Source organism: Panthera pardus, unplaced genomic scaffold (genome assembly GCF_024362965.1).
Source record: "Panthera pardus isolate Hobbes unplaced genomic scaffold, ASM2436296v1 HiC_scaffold_16, whole genome shotgun sequence".
NCBI lineage: Eukaryota > Metazoa > Chordata > Mammalia > Carnivora > Felidae > Panthera > Panthera pardus.
This window is the reverse complement of record NW_026526721.1, coordinates 55,444,103-55,466,254: the sequence shown is the minus strand read 5'-3', so window position 1 is coordinate 55,466,254 and position 22,152 is coordinate 55,444,103. Positions and strand designations below refer to the sequence as shown.

Below are 22,152 nucleotides of genomic sequence, written 5' to 3'. Positions count from 1 at the left end.
CTGAAATGATCTGGTCACCCTTACTGCCTGTTACCCCTCAATAGAAGAGAAACTTTATAGACAGGGGCCTTCTTTTTCTTATTCAGTACTGTATTCCCAGTTTCTGGAATAGGATGCATCCATCCTGAACAGGGATGGATGGATGGATGGATGGATGGATGGATGGACAGATAGATGGATGAATATGTGCTACAGGCAAGCATGAGGTGCAAAAAGAGCACTTGGGAAGAGTAGTAAACCAAACTGGGGGAAGTTGAGTCAGACTTCCTGGAAGAAATGATGCCCAAATTTAGGCTTAGAGAATGAATAGTTAAGGGAGGGCAAGGTGGCAGGGGAAAGTAGTGAAACACATGGTAAGGTAGCAGCACTACATTAGGAAGGCTTGATTTGTGTGCCTTGCTAAGGGCAGTTGGGAGCCTTGGAAGAACTAGACAACTGGATGTTCTTTCCCAAAACAGGGAAACCAAGCAGAATATTCTGTCACTAAGCAGAAATACCCTGGTTACGTATATCGTAAGTTGCTAAAAATCTGAAAAACACTGAATTTATCCATCAGACTAACAGGCAGATACCTGTCACTTTCTAGGATAATCTGGCCCTTATGTTCCCTTAGTAGGATTCATTGAACACCCCATGGACCTCTGCAATGACAGGGAAGAACCCAACCTGCCATGAAATGAGGATGGAGAAATTGACTCTGGCCAGATCATGAAGAGGGTTATGTTAGTTTATTTCAGCAAAGCATTGTTAGTGGTGTCTCATGCTAAAACGCCTCCTCTTGCACCTTTAGGTTTGGAAAAAAAAGTCATGTTAATTTAGTAACAGTGCATTAGATTTTTTCTTTACTATGAGACCAAACACACCTACGATTACTACAGATTTATGTAACAAAATACAATTATATCATAAGTTGTTAAACTTTGACATGGTCCAGACCCAGTGAATAAATTTACGTGGAAAAAATTTTGATTTCAAAAGACCATGGCATATTTGCATTTTCTTTTTCCTGGGCTAAATTTTTCAGAATTTTTTAACGTATTTACTCTTCTTAGACTTGGTGCAGGCGTGGTTGGAATTGTTAATATACCCTTGGAGATCATGGAGCCATCCCATAATAAGCAGGAATTTCTCAATGTCCAAGAGTATAATCATCTGCTGAGAGTCATGGGGCAGTACTTGGTGCAGTACTGTAAGGACACCGGGATCAGTGAGTATTCAGTAGTCATAATAAGAGATAGTGGGGAATCAACTTGTGTAATTTCTTTAATTTGGAATGATTGCAGTGACCTAGACAACCAGTAGCCCAAAGCCCTGTAAAAGAGCTCTTTTTATTTATTAAAATAATAATAATAAAATAGGGCTCCTGGGTGGCTCAGTCGGTTAAGCGTCTGACTCATGGTTTTGGCTCATGTCTTGATCTCACTGTTCATGGGTTCAAACCCCTCATCAGGCTCTGAGCTGAGGGCACGGGGCCTACTTGGGATTGTCTCTCCCTCTCTCTCTGCTCCTCTCCTGCTTGTGTGTGTGCGCACTCCCTCTCTCTCAAAATAAATAAAGAAGCTTTAAAAAATATAATAATAATAATATAATAATAAAAAAATATGGGAAATGAGAAGGGAGCTGGTCTCAGAATCTTTCCCAGAATATTATGTGAAAAATAAAGCAGCAGATCAAAAACTTGTAAGAGGAGGGCAATGAGCAGTATTAGAGCTGATTGTGGAGGAAGGAAGCAGAAGTTTGCTTTGGGTAGGCCTCAGAGGCCATTCTAAGACTCTACTGTACAGGGGCACATAGTTCCTTACAGACCTGAGTAGCTCCCATAGCGCTGTTATTTCCTGCCATAGCATAATCACTGTTTACCCTGGATAATTGTGCATGTGTGTTAAACCTTGTTTTGTATAGCTAACAAGTCTTGAATATGTGAATTCAAAAAGAGTTCAATTAAACATCATTTAAATAAATACAATTGGATACTTAAGATAAACTTTGGTTGTCTGGGAAATTTGGCTTATTCAGACCACTTCAGTCTCCAGAGATACCTGAAAAATGAGATGGTATGCTGTGCATTAATGAAATAAACTTCCTTTAAGTTATGCAGACACAGGGCTTCGTTTATGGAAAAAGATAGAGAGGCTACTGTGTATTTGTTCCATGATTTGCATGAAGTATGTATAATTCATGCATATCACAAATTATGTCTCTACCCTTGAGACAACTTAAAATCTTACTGCTCTCCTTGAGGTTATGATTTTAGAATATTTTCTTTTCTTTTGTACTCACTTCGCTTTGCCCTAAAATTTTCTTACAGCAGTGAAATAGAAAAGACTACAGGAAGTCAGGGGAGAAATATAGGAGTGTGAATAAAGGTGTGGGCACAGATTTCCTGCCAAAGCTGGATTTTCTTGTCATGGTCTAAAACCTTCTCTGAGTGTGCAGCATCAGCGTCATCCGAGAGCTCGTGAGAAATGCAGCATCTCAGACCTACTGGATGAAAATTTATGTGTTAGCAGTCATGGCCGTGATTTGTAGGCACGTTAGAGTTGGAGAGGCACTGCTCTGAAGAGTGCAGGAACTACATGTCAGCACAGACGTACTTTGTCCACGTGTCTTTTTTTTCTCAGAGCCATGTCTGAAGTTCTACTAAATGTAGGAATGAGTACCTTATTTGGTGGGTTATGCTTAAAGCTGTAGAAAACAGAAAGATATTCAGAGTGAGGTATAAATCCAGGATCTACTGTCTGGTCCTCAAATGCTATCTTGGAATAGAAAAAAATGTTAAGCATTTGAAAAGTGTGTAACTCCTCCAATTCTCCTCATATGCTCTCTATAATCTCCCTTGCTCATCCTTGGACTAAGGAACGAAGCCCTCAGAAAGAGGCATGGAAATTCAAGGTGATAGGCATCATCTCCATCCAGCCCACACTTCCTCAGGACTGTCGTACTGAGTCCTGTTTCGGGAAGGGCTCTCTCGAAGCCCCTTTTCCTGCTGTGGGGGTGTCCTCCTAACAACTGTAATCTCAACTTCTGGGTGTCACTTGCCTGCTTCCCCCGCCCCTTGTATAACTTCCCATCTTTATCTCAACCTCATTTTTCAGAAATGTCTCAGTAGATATACCGAGATTCAAAATAAGTTGTTTCTATTTTAATTATTATTAGTGAATACCAGGTTGTTTTCCCGATTCCATGGCTGTCTACAAATTAATTTAGGGCTGGGGGCACTTTTACAAAAGATGTTCCTCTAGAAGGAAGTCAGGGAGTGGAGAAAGGATAGTGAGCATGTGTGTTTATTCACTTATCTGACAATCTTATCCCCAAACTTCCTTATTGAACTGAATCAAGTAATCAAGGTCAGAATTGGTAGTCTCAGGAACTGTGCTGAGGAGATCGACCTTGTGTATTCATTCCCACAGGAATAACCAAAGTCATCTAATGCTTGACTGATACTCTAAAAGCCAGTATTAGAGGGCACACAAATTTGATGAAAAGTACTTGGGTAGATTTTTGCCCTATAAATAAAAGATACAGTCTTTGTGTTTGCTATAAATCTGGTCTGTTTCTATAGAAAATTGGGGCCTTGTAAAAATCAAATCAGCAGAAAGGGAAATGACTTTGTGTCATTTATCAAATCTGCATTTATGTTTGGCACAGATGGTGCTGAGAACCTCGGAGATATTTTTCTGAGTCTGACCTCACCTCATTGTCCGCTACTGTGTTTTCTGAAGCGTTGTGCATCCTTATAGTGAAATGGAAACGTTAACCATCAGCTGTTTGGAGTAGGGAAATAAAAAGAAGGAAAAGTTAGAGAGAAACAGCAAATGAAATTTGGGTTTGAACAGAAGCAATTACGTCAAAATTTATTACAAAACTTTGCCAGAATGGATCAGAATAGAGCTGATGTGCTAAGTGAAACCTGTCACATAATAAGCATCATCTTTCCTAGAAGAACTCAGACCATGAGGCCTCAGGTTGGCAAGGAGGCTAAAAATCATATAAGCCAGTCACCTCCCTGATGCTTTAATCCCTTCTACCCCACCCAGCCCTGCCCCAGGCAAGTGGACTGCCATTTTAAGCCTGAGTGGGGGTTTCCTCTGAAAGAAAAATGACTACTTCTTGAGGCAGCCCGTGAATCTCTGCACAGCTGTATTAGAAAATACATTTTAATATCAGAGCCAACTCTCTTTCTCACGTGTTGTTTCATTCACTCATCTGTGGTAGACATGGAGTGTTCTAGGACTGACAAGCCAGACGTGTTCCAGCCTTTCTGGGAATTTGCAGTCTAGCAAGGCTACCATGATTTGACACTTAGAAGAAGGATTGGTGCCCAACAGAGAAGAATAGGTGCTGCAGACACCATTGCTCGAGAGCCAGAGAAGGCCCGGAGGAAGTGGTATTTCCCCAAGGATGAGAAGGAGTTAGCCAGGCCAACATCATTTTTCCCTCTTGGATACAGATCCATTTTTCCCTATGAAGGATAGGCCTAAAACCTTTCTAAATGACAGCCCTTTGAAGACAAGCTTTCTGTCTCTCTTCAGTCTTGTTTTATTCTAACATTTCCAAGTTCTGTTGCTGTTCTTGACTTGATATGGTGTTAAATATATTCACCATTTTCATGTTATACTCTATAAAGTGTGCTTGCCACCTAGACACAGAAATTTCAGATGAAACCCAGCCTTGAATAAAATGAGATCATCAACCCTTTCTTTTAAGTCATAATTCTGTTGATGAACCTAATACGTTAACTCTCAGTAAGCACATTATTGACCCTCAGTGTCTTTATTGCCAATTAGAATTCCCAATAAAATTTTTAATATGTATTCTTATTAAGCCATACATACATCTCTTATATTTTTTCCCCAGTGGTTTTGGACCTCAGAGTAGAATCATACATTTAGTCCTATTACATGCTGTCACCTTATTAAGCCCATCCTTTCAGGTTATCACTACCTTTTTTGGAATCTAATGTTGACTTCTAATTAATATGCTGTTTTTCCAGATAAGTTTGGCCAGTATTTTCTCTATGATTTCCTTTAAATCCTGTTGCATAGGAAGGAGAGGAAAATCAAACACTTGGCCTTCTACTGATGACCTCCCCTGAGGTAGAAATGAGATACTGGATAAAGGCAATTAATCAATTAAAATTCTTCCTAATTAGGCTGTCACCTAGCTCATATCAATTTCTTGGTTTGTGTATAATTCTGAAAATGAGAGATAATATTTGTTAGGTGAATAGTTTCTTTAGAAAATAATGCTTACACCTTAGTTTGGGTTGCTATAGCAAAAATACTATAAACTGGTGGCTTATGAACAGCATAAATATATTTCTCACAGTTCAGGAGGCTGGAAATCCCAAGATCAGGGTCCCAGGATGGTTGGATTCTGGCAAGAGCCCTCTTCCAATTTGCAGACTGCTGACTTTCCCTGGTATTCTCACATGGTGGAAAGAGAGTGAGCTAGCTCTCTGGCCTCCTGTAAGGACACTATTCCCATCACGAGGGATCCATTCACATGACCTAGTCACCTCCCAAAGACCCCACTGCCAAGTAGTATCACACTGGGATTAAATTTTCAGCATATGAATTTAGTGGGGATGCAAACATTCAGTCCATAACACTTTAGTAGGTAGATCTAGCTAGCTGCTCACAACAAATATTGTTTCTCTTGTGCTGTACTTCAGTCTGTAAGATCTCAGAAAGGCACTACAAGAAAAATGAAATGCAACATTTCTGCTAGGGATACATGTTTAGTGAGGTCTATAAAAATATTGAAAGGTGAGACTATGAGAGAAGTTTGTTTGGAGATACAGATCCAGAAATAATTCATACCTCTTTTTTTATTCAGTTTTTGAAGTTACAGATTTTATGTATTCTATTTCATTTAAAAATATAATATTCTCAGTATCATATGTTATATTTTTAAATTTCTCATTTTGGTATTACAGACTGAATTGTTTCCTCAGAATTCATATGTTTTAGCCCTAACCCCCAGTATCTCAGAATGTGACTATATTTGGAGACAGAGCCTTTGAAGAGGTGATTAAGTTAAAAAAGAGGCCATTAGAGAGGACCCTAAACCAGTCTGACTGGTGTTCTTATAAGAAGAGGGAATTTGGACAGAGGGACTCCAGGGATGGGTGTGTGCAGAGAAAAGATGATGTGAGGACACAGCAAGAAGGTGACCATCTGCAAGCCAAGGAGAGAAGACTCACAAGAAACCAAACGTTCCCACGTCTTGAAGTTGGACTTCTAGCCTTTACAACTATGAGAAAATAAGTTTCCATTGTTTACGCCACCCAGTCTGTTTTTGTTGTTGTTGTTGTTGTTGCTGTGGCAGTCCTAGCAAACTAATATATACGGGAGATTATAAAATTGGACAGAATTAAAGAGAATATTATAATGAAACCTATAAATGCATCATCCACTCTCAACAGTTGTCAATTCCTGGGCAGACAAGTTTCATTTATATTCCCACCTACTCTTCAACAACTAGATTATGAAGAAGATTCCAGATATTATATAATTATATTAAATGGATTTATCATGTATTTTTGAAAGAACTCTATTTAAAAACATAACAATACAAAAACACTTAAAATTATCAATACTTTCTTAATAGCATAAAATATCCAGTCTGTTGTTACATTTCTAAGTATCTGCTGTCATAATATAACTCATAGTCCCTCTTAACCATCCTCATATTTCTTTTTCTCTCTTGTTTTTCCTTGAAATTTATTTGTAAGAAAAACTGGGCCGGTTGTTTTGTAGTTTTCACATATAAATTTTGCTCGCTGCATTACTGGGTGTGGTTTAACAGCTTCTTTCATTCTGTTAATTTTTTTGCAAATTGGTAGAATCTAGCAGCTTGGCCAAATTTAGATGTGGTGTTTTTTGGTTTGGTTGGTTTTTGTCAAGATGCTTCATAGGTAGTAGTGTGTTCTACCATCAGGTTGCCTGGGTCTCTCTCTTTTTTAATGACATTAGCAGTTAATAATCAATGCTCAGATCCATTAGGAGTTCCAGAATCTTCTGTTCTATCATATTTTTATCACTTATTAGCTCTCATACTTCTAAAACTTTTTTCATCTTCCACTTGGTCACCTAAGTTAGTTTGTAATTTTACTATTTGACAGGAACAACAGAAATCCATACTTGATGAGAGATAAAATTAAAATAATAAAAAATGATATAGACATTTGCCTGACTTGTATGGCATGAATATGTACTCTGTTTAAAATCATTACTTCATGCCAGCTCTCAGCAAATAACAGGATGGTTCAGGAGTTCATTGGATTGATTTCTGTTTAAAAAAAAATCACATTCTTAGATTTAATCCATTTACACTACTTTCACCTGGTAATTGAAATTATCACCATTGACAGTACTTATGCTTCCTTTTCTTTCTGACTGCACTTATATTATTATCATGATAATGACATTTTTTGCATCTACAATGAATTTTCATGCTAAAATATCTCAGAGGATCTCACCTATATTGCAAATAAAATACTAAAAAGTCTAGTACCCTTCTTTTTCTGGAATTAAATACACTCTTATTCTTACAGTCTGATTTCCCCTGCCATACCAGAAGCAAGACCTCAGTCTGCTTATGTGTGCCTAGTAAAGAAGAGTAGGTTGCATCTTAATGACTGAATTTAAAACAATGCAGTAAGAATTAAACGTAAGTTGTATTGGGGCGCCTGGGTGGCTCAGTTGGTTGAGCGTCCGACTTCAGCTCAGGTCACGATCTCACGGTCCGTGAATTCGAGCCCCACATCCGGCTCTGGGCTGATGGCTCAGAGCCTGGAGCCTGCTTCTGATTCTGTGTCTCCCTCTCTCTCTGCCCCTCCCCTGTTCATGCTCTGTCTCTCTCTGTCTCAAAATAACTAAATGTTAAAAAAAAAAAAATTAAAAAACAAACAAACAAAAAAAACATAAGTTGTATTAACAAAAAAAAGTAGATTGAATGGCCAGGGTCAGAGTATGTGGAGGAAATCATCGAATTCCTCATGCTGAAGCTAAAAGGTCAGACTGTGGAGATTGACCAGGTCCAGCCCGTGGTCCATCCACAGTTTACTCCCTTCTGTACAGAGAGCTCTCAGGGATTATTCGAGCCACAGTGGGTGGTTAGCCCAGCCTGCAACAAGTGTTGGAGAGGGTCAGTGAGTGGATGGAGAAAGAAGTCCTCTTAGATCCAAACGTCAGATCAGTTTTGTCACCCGTGGAGGATGGGACTTGAAAGTCACGCTTCTGGGCCGGTGCCAGTACTTGAGCTTGCCAATGGCAGATTACTTCCAGCAGCGGGTTAATCTGAAAAAGGCTTACACCTTCACCGTAGGATGCTGGCCCAACCATGGACTTCTAGACATAAACAGACATAGACATACAGGCAGGGCCCATGGCAGCATTGATGACTGCAAGAACATTGCCAACATCATGGAGACACTTGCATATCAAGGGGTCATTGTCAATAGATATCAAACCCATTCTGTTTGGCTAAGGACAGGATGGGGCAGGACAGGGTAGATGCTTGGCCCAGCCCCCAATCCTTCTTTCCCTCACCAGAGAGGAAAAGGGAGAATGGCGTAGCTCTATGTCCAGAGTGGCCCCAGCCTGCTCTGTGGGCTTGTGCCTTGGGTAAGGGCTTGGTCACTTGGCCCCTCTGGAGCAGACACTTTGTGTCCCCTATCCTTTCCCCTCAACCTCAGTCCAGTATTAGCCCCTCCCATTGTGGGCATGGGCTTGAGGGACCCAGGTACTTACTGCCTCCTCCCTGGTACACAGGCTTCTACTGGGGCCACCAAGGCCCCCCACTGGGCCTCCTCCCATCTGTAGTGCATGGTGTGTGGTGCCCCTGGGCTCCAGGACAGATCAGGCCCTACCTTGTGTCTACCCCCATCCCCACTGTGAACGTGCCACTAAACAAAGTTGGGGAAACGAGAAAAAAGAAAAGTAAGTTTGAATCTTTAGATTTTTGAGAACATTAAGTCAGTGGGCTTTGTATATGTCTGACTAAAGTGAGTCCTGGTAGAAAGATAAACTTACTAACCCAGATATTGAGGAGAGTGAGCTGGCTGGGCTATATTGCCCATAATGACACATAACTCCAGGAATATACTTTAGGTTAGATTCCTATGTCTAATGTTAATTTCCCCATCATAGAGGGGATTAAAAAAGCTGAGTATATCCAAAGAAAAGCATTGAAAATAGTTAAACAAAAACATAACTTAGAAAGTAAAAGTTATTTCTTCTTGAGGGAAGAAACAGAAGAAACCTAACTTTTCTCAGTTTTGTTTTTGAAGGCTTGTTGTCATAAGTCTTCTGACCCTCTTCCTTCTAGTACTCAGTGCACAGAATGGTATGTTTCTAAACTAGGAGCCAGAGAGTCCTAGGGGATTTTAGAGTATTATTTGGAATGTTTGAATTCCTGTCTACCAATAATTGTCTAAAATGGCATTATACCTCACACATCCATATGCTACAGGTTTTTTTTTAATAAGTTTTTTAAATATTAATTTATTTTGAGAGGGAGAGAGCATGAGCAGGGGAGGGGCAGAGAGAGGGAGACACAGAATCTGAAGCAGGCTCTAGGCTCTGAGCTGTCAGCACAGAGCATGACGCAGGGCTCGAACCCATGAACCATGAGATCATGACTTGAGCCCAATTTTGGATGCTTAACCAACTGAGCCACACAGGCACCCCTACAGTTTTTCAAACATGTATAGATGTAGTTGTGTGTAGTAAAATACAGAATCACACAGAAGTGTTATTGAATTCAGTTTTCTTTTTCATCGTGTATTTTCTCAGTTTGGGGGGTAGTGTTCTGAAATTATTTTGCAGCTTGAGGAGATCCTCATGGGAAAGCACTGATACGGAACGAGAGGAAATGATGCTGTGTTGCCAGGTGAAGGTAGTGAAGTTGACACTTCCAGGGAGTTGGACCAATTCCTCAGATTCCTGGAGCTTTGCCCTGGAACCTACTGTGCTCACAGTAGAGTGAAGTGGAAACATTCTGGCTGTAGCTGCCACTTACTTCTGCCACTGACTGTCCCCATAAAGTAAGACTTGCCCAACCCACTTCACACCAGCCAGAAGACCTGAGAGAGAATGGGGCTGTAAGCACCTTCGCCACCACTGAAGACATCTTGCTTTGCTGTCCTTCAATTCAAATAGAGTACTTGGAAAACTGGATACGTAGCAGCTCTCATATGTGCCCCACAGATTCTCTAAGCCGTAATGGCAGTTCTTCCTTCTAAGTGGCCATTGGCTTCATGACCCTTCATAAGAGCATTCAGGTATCACTTCCAGCTGATTGGAGTTGGCCTTTTCGTTGAAACCAGTTTGCCATCCCTGAGAGATTCCATCAAGAATATAAATGATCAGCAGTTACACATGATCAGCTTACAAAAGGTCTGATACCTAACTTAGCTAAGAATGAGGGGTAATGATGAACAGGACAGTTTCAACAGAGCTGGAGGCATGATTTACAATATCCAGAGGATAGATATGTAATTTCTGTCTCAGGAGATCTTTAAAAATAGAATATAATCATCTGTTTAGTTGCAGAACTACCTGAAGTCAGAGACTTGATAAGCACCTTCATCTCATGATTTTCCTGGTGCTTTGATTTCATAACTGTTTTAGCCTTCCTTATTTTGATTGAAACCATCAAAGCTTTGCTTTGGTAGCTTATTACTGAATTTTATTACTTCTCCTCTTGGCTAATTGATTCCCTGGATGTCTTTGTACATTCTATGAATAGATATGAAACTGACATCTAGGAGGGTGTAACATTTCTTTTTAAGAGGCACAGTCTTTGTGAAACTGCTCTTTTAGTTACTGGTGTTTGGCAAATGTTTAGTAAGTTATTGCGGCAGTTCCCATTATTTTTCCTGAGTTTTAAAAGTCTCCTGAAAAATTAACCAGATTAATTTAAGCATTAGAAATCTTCTGAATAAAGGACCCCATACATAACTAGCAGTAAATTAAATTTTCAGTTTTCTCAGGTACTTGTTCTAGAAATTAGGACTTTAATTCTGTGTGCATTAATTCCTAATTATTTTACCGATTTAATAAGCTTGTTGATTATTCAAACAAAAATCTCAAGATATGTATTGTTTTATAATTTTGAATATCACCTGTATGCTTGCAGCCATTTCCTGTTTACAAAGTAAACTGAATTTTTTGATCGGAATACCTTGAGGATGTTCAAATGATATAATTCTCGAATTAATAAATTTTTAGTTTTCTTCGTAGTACTCTTTATAGGTGGGTAGAAATATTTAAGATACATTTTTAAAAATCAAGTAATTTCCAAATTTTGAAATTCCAGCTCTTTTAATTGACTTCTGGATGGAAGGGCAATTAAATCCTCATTAAGATACATTAACAATAACATCAGTTATTAAAACCACATATGTAACCAAATGCCCATAATTATATATATCATACCACTAGTCAAGACTAACCTGATTTAATGAATTATTACTATTATTAATTTTATTATTTCTTGCCAGATTAGATAGATAAGGATTTTTTTCCAGCTTTATTGGGGTATAATTGACCAAAAAATTGTGGATACTTAAAATGTACAATATGATGATTTGATATACATATACATTATGAAATATTTACCATAATCACGTTAATTAATGCATCATTCACCTCACACAGTTGTCTTTTTTGTATGTGTGGAGTTAGATTGCTTAAGATCTACTCTCCTCACGAATTTCAAGTATACCCTTCAGTACTAACCACAGGCATCATGCCATACCTTGGATCCTCAGAACTTACTGATCTTATTAGTGAAAGCTTGTGCCGTGTGACCAGCATCTCCCTATTTCCCCTACCCTACAGCCACTGACAACTACCATTCTACTTTCTGTTTCTATGAATTCAACTTTCTTTTTTTAGATTTCCATATATGAAAGATACCATATACTGTTTGTTTTTCTCGGGCTTATTTCACTTAGCATAATGACCTTCATGTTGCAAATGGCAGTATGTCCAACTGTTTATGGCTGGATAATATTCTATCTATCTATATAATCATATTTTCATCTATCAATGGACATACAGGTTTCCATATTTCTATATCTTGGCTATGCTGCAGTGAACGTGATATTGAAGATCTCTTTAAGACACTGATTTCATTTCCTTCAGATATATGTCCAAAAGTGGGATTTCTGGGTCAGATAGTAGTTCTATTTTTAATATTTTGAGAAACCTCCATACTGTTTCCCATAATGGTTGTACCAATTTACATTCCCACCAGCAGTGCATGAGAGTTCCCTTTTCTCCACCTTCTCATCAACACTTGTATCTCTTTTTTTTTTTTTATTAAAAAAAAATTTTTTTAACGTTTTTATTCATTTTTGAGACAGAGAGAGACAGAGCATGAATGGGGGAGGGTCAGAGAGAGGGAGACACAGAATCTGAAACAGGCTCCGGGCTCTGAGCTGTCAGCACAGGGGCCCGATGCGGGGCTCGAACTCACGGACCGCGAGATCGTGACCTGAGCCGAAGTCGGCGCTCAACTGACTGAGCCACCCAGGCGCCCCTCTTCTTTTTTTTTTTTAAAGTTAAGCTTTTCTTTTTTTAATATGAAATCTACTGTCAAATTGGTTTCCATACAACACCCAGTGCTCATTCCAACAGGTGCCCTCCTCAATTCCTATCACCCACTTTCCCTTCCCTCCCACCCCCCATCAACCCTCAGTTTATTCTCAGTTTTTAAGAGTCTCTTATGGTTGGGCTCCCTCCCTCTCTAGCTTTTTGATAATAGCCATCCTACAAGGTGTGAGATTATATATTGTGCTTTTGATTTGCATTTCCCTGATGATAAACACCTTTTCAAGTACCTTCGGCCATTTGTATATCTTTGTTGTAAAACTGTATATTCAGGTCTTTTGCCCATTTTATTATCAGAGTGTGGGTATGTATGTATGTGTTTATTGCTGTTGGATTGTATGAGTTCCTTGCATATTTTAGATATTAACCCTTTATTAGATATATGGTTTGCAAATATTTTCCCCTTTCTGTATGTTGCCTTTCGTTTTGTTGATTGTTTTCTTTGCTGTATAGAAGCTTTTCTGTTTGATGTAGTCCCATTTGTTTTTTGTTTTCTTGTTATTTGTTTGCTTTTGTTACCTTTGCTTTTGGTGTTGTATCCAAAACAGACTAATCTCAAGAAGCTTTTTCCCTATGTTTTCTTTTAGGATTTTATGGTTTCAGGACTTAAAGTTAAGTCTTTAATCCATTTTGAGTTAATTTTTATATCTAGTGTCAGGCCCAGTTTCGTTTTTTTTGCATGTGGATATCTAGTTTTTCCACTGCTTTATATTGAAGAGACTCTCCTTTCCCCATTGTGTGTTCTCAGTGCACTTGTCAAATATTAGTTGATCATATATGGGTGGGATTTATTTCTGGGCTTTCTGTTCTGTTCCATTGGTCTATGTGTCTGCCTCTATGCCATTACCATACTGTTTTAAATACACAGCTTTGTAATATGTTTTGAAATCAGGAAGGCTGAGGCATCCAGCTTTGTTCTTCTTTTTCAAGATAGTCTTGGTTATTTGAGGTCTTCTGTGGTTCTATACAGATTTGGAGATTGTTTCTTGTACTTCTTTTGTATTGATTCTGTAGATTGCTTTGAGTAGTATGAACATTTAAAAAATATGAATTCATCCAACCCAACAACAGGGGTTATTCTTCCTTTATTTGGTATCTTTTCAATTTCTTTCATCAGTGTCTTACAGTTGTCAGTGTGTTGGACATTTATCTCCTTGGTTAAATTTAATCTTAAGTATTATTTTTTAAAAAATATAATTTATTGTCAAGTTGGTTAACATACGGTGTATACAGTGTGCTCTTGGTTTTGGGGTAGATTCCCGTGATTCATCGCTTACCTACAGCACCCAGTGCTCATCCCAACAAGTGCTCTCCTCAATGCCTATCACCTCTCAGATTGTTCTCTGTGTTTAAGAGTCTCTTATGGTTTGCTTCTCTCTCTGTTTGAAGCTATTTTTTCCCCTTACTTTCCCCCATGGTTTCTGTTAAGTTTCTCAAGTTCCACATATGAGTGAAAACGTATGATATCTGTCTTTCTCTGACTAACTTATTTCACTTAGCCTAAGTTCCATCCACATTGTTGCAAATGGCAGGATTTCATTCTTTCTCATTGCCAAGTAGTAATCCATTGTGTTTATAAACCACATCTTCTTTATCCATTCATCAGTTGATAGACATTTGGGCTCTTTCCATAATTGGGCTATTGTTGAAAGCACTGCTATAAACATTGGGGTACATGTGCCCCTATGAATCAGCATTCCTGTATGCTTTGAATAAATTCCTAGTTGTGCTATTGCTGGGTCATAGTGTGGTTCTAATTTTAATTTTTTGAGGAAACTTCACACTGTTTTCCAGAGCAGCTGCACCAGTTTGCATTCCTACCAACAGTGCAAGAGGGTTCACATTTCTCCACATCCTCGCCAACATCTGTTGTTTCCTGAGCTGTTAATTTTAGACACTCTAACTGGTGTGAGGTTGTATCTCACTGTGGTTTTTATTTGTATTTCCCTGATGATGAGTGACGTTGAGCATCTTTTTATGTGTCTGTTGGCCATCTGGATGTCTTCTTTGGAAAAGTGTCTGTTCATGTCTTCTGCCCATTTCATCACTGTGTTATTTGTTTTTTGGGTGTTGAGTCTGGTAAGTTTATGGATTTTGGATACTAACCCTTTATCCAATATGTCATTTGCAAATATCTTTTCCCATTCCATTAGTTGCCTTTTAGTTTTGTTGATTGTTTCCTTTGTAGTGCAGATGCTTTTTATCTTGATGAGGTCCCAGTAGTTCATTTTTGCTTTTATTTCCCTTGCCTTCAGAGATGTGTTGAACAAGAAATTGCTGTGGCTGAGGTCAAAGAGGTTGTTGCCTGCTTTTTTATGATTTTGTGTCTCACACTTAGGTCTTTCATCCACTTTGATTTTATTGTGTATGGTGTAAGAAAGTGGTCCAGTTTCATTCTTCTGCATGTTGCTGTCCAGTTCTCCCAGTACCATTTGCTAAAGAGACTGTCTTTTTTCCATTGGATACTCTTTCCTGCTTTGTCAAAGATTAGTTTGTCATACGTTTTTGGGTCCAATTCTGGGCCTATGTGTCTGTTTTTGTGCCAATACCATACTGTCTTGATGATGATAGCTTTGTAGTAGAGGGTAAAGTCCAGGATTGTGATGCCTCCCACTTTGGTTTTCTTTTTCAACATTACTTTGCAAATGGGAAAGTTTTCTTAATTTCTCTTTATTATCTCTTTCAGTTCATTGTTAGTGGCAGAAAAGCAACCGATTTTAGTATGTTGGTTTTGTATCCTTTGATTTACTGAATTTTTTTTTTTTTGATGAGTTCTAACACTTTTTTGGGGGGAGTATTTAGATTTTCCATTTATACTATCATGTCATCTGCAAACCAGATTTTTTTTTTTTTTTTTACTTATTCACTTCTGATTTGAATGCTGTTTATTTTTTTCATATCTAATTGCTCTGGCTAGGACTTCCAGTACAACATTGATTAGAAGTGGTGAGGGTAGTCATCCTTGTCTTTTTCCTGATTGTGAAGAAAAGATTTTAACTTTTTGCTGTTGAATATGATATTATATTAGCTGTTGGCTTGACATAATGGTCTTCATTGCGTTGAGGTACATTCCTTCTAAACCTAATTGGTTGAGAGTTTTTATCGTGAAAGGATATTGAATTCTGTCAATGTTCTTTTTTTTTGAATTGAAGTGTAGTAGACAACTTAACTTCGATTGCATACAAAAACTCTACCCTGTTACTCCCTTTCCCCACAAACATTATTTGCTTTTTATTTCACAGTTCACATGTTTTAAATATTGTGTATCCATTAAGAAATTATTATAGCTATAGTTATCTTTAATACTTTTGTCTAACTCTTATAATAGAGTTAAATGATTTATACACCACCATCATAGTATTAGAGCATTCTGAATCTATATACATATTTTACCAGTGAGTTGTATATTTTCATGTTTTCAAGTTACTAAAATAGTGTCCTTTCATTTTAGCTTGAAGAATTCCCTGTAGCATTTCTTGTTACAGCAGGTCTACTGGTAATGAAATCCCTCAGCTTGTGTTTCAGAAATTCTAGGCATCTCTGTAATTTCTGAAGGACAGCTTTGCTGGGTAAATTATTCTTGGTTGGTAGGTCGTGGTGTTCTTGTCATTTTTTTCAGCACTTTGATTATATCACCCCACACTCTCATGGGTTGCAAAGTTTCTCCTAAAAAATCCACTGATAGCCTGGTGGAAGTTCCCTTTTATGGGAGCAATTTTTTTTTCAGGGATATCTGTATAAATCTCTACAGACTGAATAATACATAAAAGAAAATAGAAACTGACATGATAAGGGGCACCTGGGTGGCTCAGCCGGTTAAGCATCTGCTTTCGGCTCAGGTCATGATCTTGCTATTCGTGAGTTTGAGCCCACATTGGGCTCCGTGCTGACAGTTCAGAGCCTGGGGCCTGCTTGGGATTCTGTGTCTCCTTCTTTCTCTGTCTCTCTCCTGCTCATGCTCTGTCTCTCTCTTTCTCAAAAAAAATAAATAAATAATAAACATTAAAAAAATTAAAAAAAAAAGAAATTGACATGATAGGGTTCCTCGTACTGCCAATCTCTGGCTTGCTTAATCCCACTGATGAAGCATCTGCCTAGTCTTCAGTGTCCAGTCCTTGGAAACTGGTTTTAATAACATGTTGTAAGTTGTACATGTTTGAGTAGTTTCTATCTGAAGAAAAGTTGAAGTTCTGTTGAGAGTTAGAAAACGCCATTTCTGACCCTGAGTGAATAACTCTAGTTGTTTTCTTTGTCCTGATATCTACTCTACTAGTGTGTCTTCTATCAGGCCTGGTCATGATGTTTGGGCTACTGAATGTTCTATGTTTTGCTTTGATCGCCAGTTATTCTTCAGTATTATTTAGTCTTATAAGTAAACATTAAGCTCTATGTGTCTGCCTCTGAAAACAAGATCCTAACATAGCCACTGTCTTCAAGGATTTCACTCTCTAGAGGGAAAAATAGGCATAGAGTAAACTAAAATGTAATACGTAGGTGTTAAAGAGTGGTATGATCACATAAACAAATAAACATCAATTTTTTTTTTTTTTTAAGGGGCACCTGGATGGCTCAGTCAGTTAAGTGTCCGACTCTTGATTGTGGCTCAGGCTGTGATCTCATGGTTTGTGGGTTCAAGCCCTACATCGAGCTCCATGCTGATGGTGCAGAACCTGCTTGGGATTCTGTTTCCCTCTCTCTCTGCCCCTCCCCTGCTTGCTCACTCTCTCAAAATAAATATGTAAACATTTTTAAAAATTAAAAAAAAAAGAGTGGTGTATCACAGATTATCCTCCTACCCTTGAGAGGTGTGTGCTGGTGTTTCTAACATCCTAGTAGCTTCACAAACCTTAGAATATTTATGTTGGGGTTCATGGTTGATACTTGTTATAGAAGTGAGTTGGGCTGTGTTAACTGTGTTCAGTTAATGTTTCAGGGAGAGACATTATTTCACCTTCATTTTAAACCATAACAGCATATCAATAACATATTTTGTCAAGATTAGAAGCAGCATTTTTTGAGGGCTTGTTACGTGCAGAATGCTGACCTCTGTGTTGAAGGCATGCAAAGTTATAAAGCACAACTTCTCCTTTCAAAAGGTACAGCCTCCTTGGGGAAGCAATATTTAAAGAGAGGACAAATATAATGCAGCAGCAGCTTAAACTTCTGCAGAGTGCTGTAGGTTTAAAAAAATTTTTTTTAATGTTTATTTATTTATTTTTTTTTTTGAGAGAGAGACAAAAGTGTGAGCAGGGGAGGAGCAAAGAGAGAGGAAGACACAGAATCCGAAGCAGGGTCCGGGCTCTGAGCTGTCAGCACAGAGCCTGACGCGGGGCTCGAACTTACGAATGGTGAGATCGTGACCTGAGCCAAAGTTGGACACTCAACTGACTGAGCCACCCAGGTGCCCAAGAGTGCTGTAGTTTTTAACACACCTTCACGTTTATTCCTTATGATAACCCTGTAAAGCAAGTTATTGTAAACACTCACTTTATGATCAGAAAATTCAGTAGCTTCCCACAATTATACAACTAATGCGTGGCAGAGACAACACTTGAAGCCTCCTGACTTTAATCTAAACAGCAGCTCTTGCCTTGACACAGTAAGAACTGAGTAGTTCATGTGGAAATCAGAGAACAAGGTCTTACAAGCCCTGTGCAGACACCAAAGAACATTTCAGAATGTGGTGTGCAGTGAAGAAGTGGAGTCTGGGGGCTGGGGCAAGACTACCTGCTGAACAGTTAGCAAAAGCCAAGAGTTTGAGTTGAGAAAAGCCTAAGAACCAGAGTCCAAAGGAAAATGTGACGTGAGAGCTGTTAGCAGTTCCATGAAGAGACAAGGGAGGAGACCTGGGAATTTGTGAGGACAGCTTTCAGCCTGGCCCAATTTCATAGTTCCTTTGGAAGTCTGCATTCTTTCCTTGCTGCTCTTAATGGCACACAGCATTCTGGACCTAAATTTTAACAGGAACAGTAAGGGGTAAGGATGTTTATTTGTATTCTGCATAGATTATACAGTCCTGTGTTCAGGTTGTTGCATATATTTATTTCCAAGGTATGTATGTTAGACCCTCACTGTTTTGACCTTGTACATTGATGAAATGTTTTATATCTGCCACTTTTCAAGTGCTTAGTAGCCATGTGTGGTTAGTGGTTACCATATTGGACAGAATGGTAAGCATAGGTTCTTTTTTTTAAAAAGCATTTTTAAAGTAATATGTGCCAGGTAAAAATATACAAAATGTTCAGGGGGTGCCTGGGTGGCTCAGTCCAAATCTCGGTTTCGACTCAGGTCATGATCTCACTGTTTCATGGGTTTGAGCCCGGCACCAGGCTCTGTGCTGGTGGTGTGGAACCTGTCTGGGATTCTCTCTCTCCCTCTCTCTCTCTGCCTCTCCCCACTCACGCTTTCTCCGTCTCTCTCAAAATATAAATAAACTTTTAAAAAATTAAAAAAACAACAAAGCATTCAGAAAGTTAAAAATGGAAAGTGAAAGTGTCTTCCTTGGCCTTCTCAACCTCTCAACCTCTCTCCGGTAGCATCTACTATTAAAACTTCCTGTTGTTTCTTTTAGGAATAGAAAGGTGTGCCCATCAAAATTGTGTATGTATAAGCTTTTAATAAATGACAAAAATTGATTATACTAGGTATTCTGTTTTATGTCTTTTTAAAAAAAAAAATATCATTAACGTTCTATCCAAAAGGTCTTGAAACAGCTGTGCATTTAGCTCTAACTACCTGTTTTAAAGGTCGCCTTGTATCTCCTTGTTTGGAAATAGCATTTACCATTTCCTCTTTAGGCTTTTATGTTATTTCCACTTTTTGTTGTTGTTCTTGCTATTCCAAACAGTGTTGTAATACATATTGTGTGTTTATTTATTTTGTGTGTTTGTAGGGAAGAGTCCTACTAGTGCAGTTGCTGGATCAAAGGATAAGAACACAACCTCTTAAGAAAGGCTCCTAATGGTCCTCCTTGACAAGTGTTGTTTCTAAGCAAGGAGGGAGTATCGAATCTGGGCCAAGGCTAGGGCATAAAAGACTGGAAGGAAAAAGAACCAGAGCTAAAATAAAGATGAAGAAACTGTGGCTATGAGGCCAGATGATAAATATCTATACCAATGGTCTTTTTTTTTAATGTTTATTCAGTTTTGAGAGAGTATAAGCAGAGGAGGGGTAGAGAAAGTGGGGGACAGAAGATCCAAAGCAGGCTCTGTGCTGACAGCTGAGAGGCCAAAACAGGGCTTGAACTCATGAACTATGAGACTGTGACCTGAGCCGAAGTCGGATACTCAACCAACTAAGCCACCCAGGCACCGCACTAAACCAATAGTCTTCAGGGTGGCCTTTAAGTTTAACAAGTACAGTTGCTTCTGGGAGTATTTAAGAAAAGAGCCTTAAATATCAATGTATTTTATTGCAATAGTAGAGGTATGTATATGCTTTTATAACTGCTAGGGTTTTTAATTTTGTTATAAAAATATTGTGCCATTATAACAAATATAATAATATGTTGATTGTATTTAGGTTGGGAAATGCGAGAAAGTATAAAGAAGACAAATTTCACTCATACTCAGAGAAGACTAATGTTAATACTTTTATTTCTTATTTCTGTCTATGTACTAGTTTTTACATAGTTGAGATCGTACTGTATATACACGTGTTTGTATTCAACTTTGCTTATCAATCCTGATCTTGTTGATTTATTTTCTTTCATTAATTTTTGCCTTTTTTTTTTTTTAGGTAATAGAAATCTAACACGGTTTTGGAATGAATTTGGATACCAGAATAACAAGGATGGAGAGAAATCTTTAGATTCTATTCAGTATCAAAGAAGACAAGCCATGGCCATACCATTCATCATTCAGTGTGGTGAGTGTTGAATTCCATTCCAATCAGCAAACACTTAGTGAGTCAATATGCAAGTCATTGTGTTAAAAATGGGGTGTGAGAAAGACAAAGGTGGGTAGGATAGGGTTCTTGCTTTCAAAGGGGTTAGGGCCTAGGAGGGAGGTTAAGATACACATGAGACGAATTGTAATAAAAATGAAAATTAGGTAAGTGACATCAAAGAGGCATAAAATTATTTGAGGATTCCAAAAGGGAGGTGGAGGAAGTTGAGGCCAGGCTTTGTGATAGAGGTAGCTTGTGCTGTGGTCTTTAAAGTAGAATTTTTTTTACCTTCTTCGATGTGGCCTCCTCTCTCCCTTTGGTTGTGGAGTTTGTCCTGCCAGTCGTCAGGTCTATTCCTGGGGCATTCAGGATGATTTGATAGTTATCTGGTTGTGTTCATGGGACAAGGTGAGCCTAGGCTCCTTCCGCTCCCCCACTGTCTTCCTCTACCTCTGTCTAAGGTAGAATTTTGACAGGCAGAGATGTAGTGGGACATGTGTGTTAATATCAAGCGGATACTTCAACTAAAATTTTTGTCATAGAATAATAGATACAGTCGTTCAAAAAATTTTAATATGTAGCACTGTGTTAACTAGTACTTAGAAGTTAGCTACTGAATGAATGATGAATTAATAATAAAAGCTAAGAGTAGGTTGAGTAAACTTTAATTAGAGTGACTTAAAGGCCAGAGTAAGGAGTGTTTACTCTGATAAGTAATGAAGAGTCTTTGGAAGTGTTTCAGTATAAGAACAACAGACATCACTGAAGCATTCAGCACTTAGTGCATGTCTCTGATACATCTAACCAGCCACTATACAGAGGGTTAGAGAACTAAAGACACTCTCTTCTATCTGCAAGGAGTCTGCCATCCAGTGGAGAAGGCAGCCAGGCAAACAAAGAAAGTGCACGCCGTGTGCACAATTTTGTAGTTGTTTACACAGTGTCAAGGGAACACTTCTCCGACCTCATCCCTGGGATGATCCAAAGAGGACCTGACTGTCGTTTGTAACTTGTAGGAAGCTTGCTCTGGCAGCTCAGTGCAGGATGATTTGGAGGAGAGCTAGAGCAAAGGTTGAGGTCAGATTATGCCATGGGCATAGTCCAGGATCCAGGGGAGAAATTGTACATGTTTGAAGAAGGGCATAGCCGTGGGATTTGAGAGGAACATACATGGCATGTATTTAGAAGGTATAATTGAGGAAATTGATGACTATATGCAACAGTCTATTGGATGGTATTAATAATAGCTGAAAATTTCTGTGTGTTTTTGATGTTTGCGGGGTACTGTCAGAATCCAGCCTCTAGTACCCAAGAGCTGTATGAAATTGGGCAAATTCCTTACCTTCTTTAAGCCTCAGTGTTTAGACTCTTAAAATGGGGTTAGCATTTGTAGCTAAATCATACAGTTTGATGAAAATAATATGAATTAACACATGCAAAATTTACTAAGTGCTTAGGATGGCATATTAGGGTCCTCCAGAGAACCAGAACCAAAAGGAGAGGTGAATAGATGGATAGATATTAATTATAGGGAATTGGTTCACATGATTAAGGAGACTAAAGAGTCCCGAGACCTGCAGTCAGCAAGCTGGAGACCCAAGAGAGCCATTGATTTAACTCCAGTTTGAGGCTGAAGGCCTGA

General features: G+C 38.7%; 1 protein-coding gene and 1 pseudogene across 1 annotated transcript in view; both read left to right on the top strand.

The window, feature by feature from the left end:
- The window catches only part of MORC1 (MORC family CW-type zinc finger 1), a 162,134-nt gene that overhangs the window by 67,160 nt on the left and 72,822 nt on the right, over positions 1–22,152 (top strand). The window contains exons 14-15 of the mRNA XM_053903323.1: positions 1,053–1,207; positions 20,361–20,489. Coding sequence (XP_053759298.1) covers positions 1,053–1,207; positions 20,361–20,489 — 284 coding nt within the window. The remainder of the gene's footprint in view (positions 1–1,052; positions 1,208–20,360; positions 20,490–22,152) is intronic.
- Positions 3,876–8,519, top strand: LOC109266204 (ERI1 exoribonuclease 3-like; annotated as a pseudogene).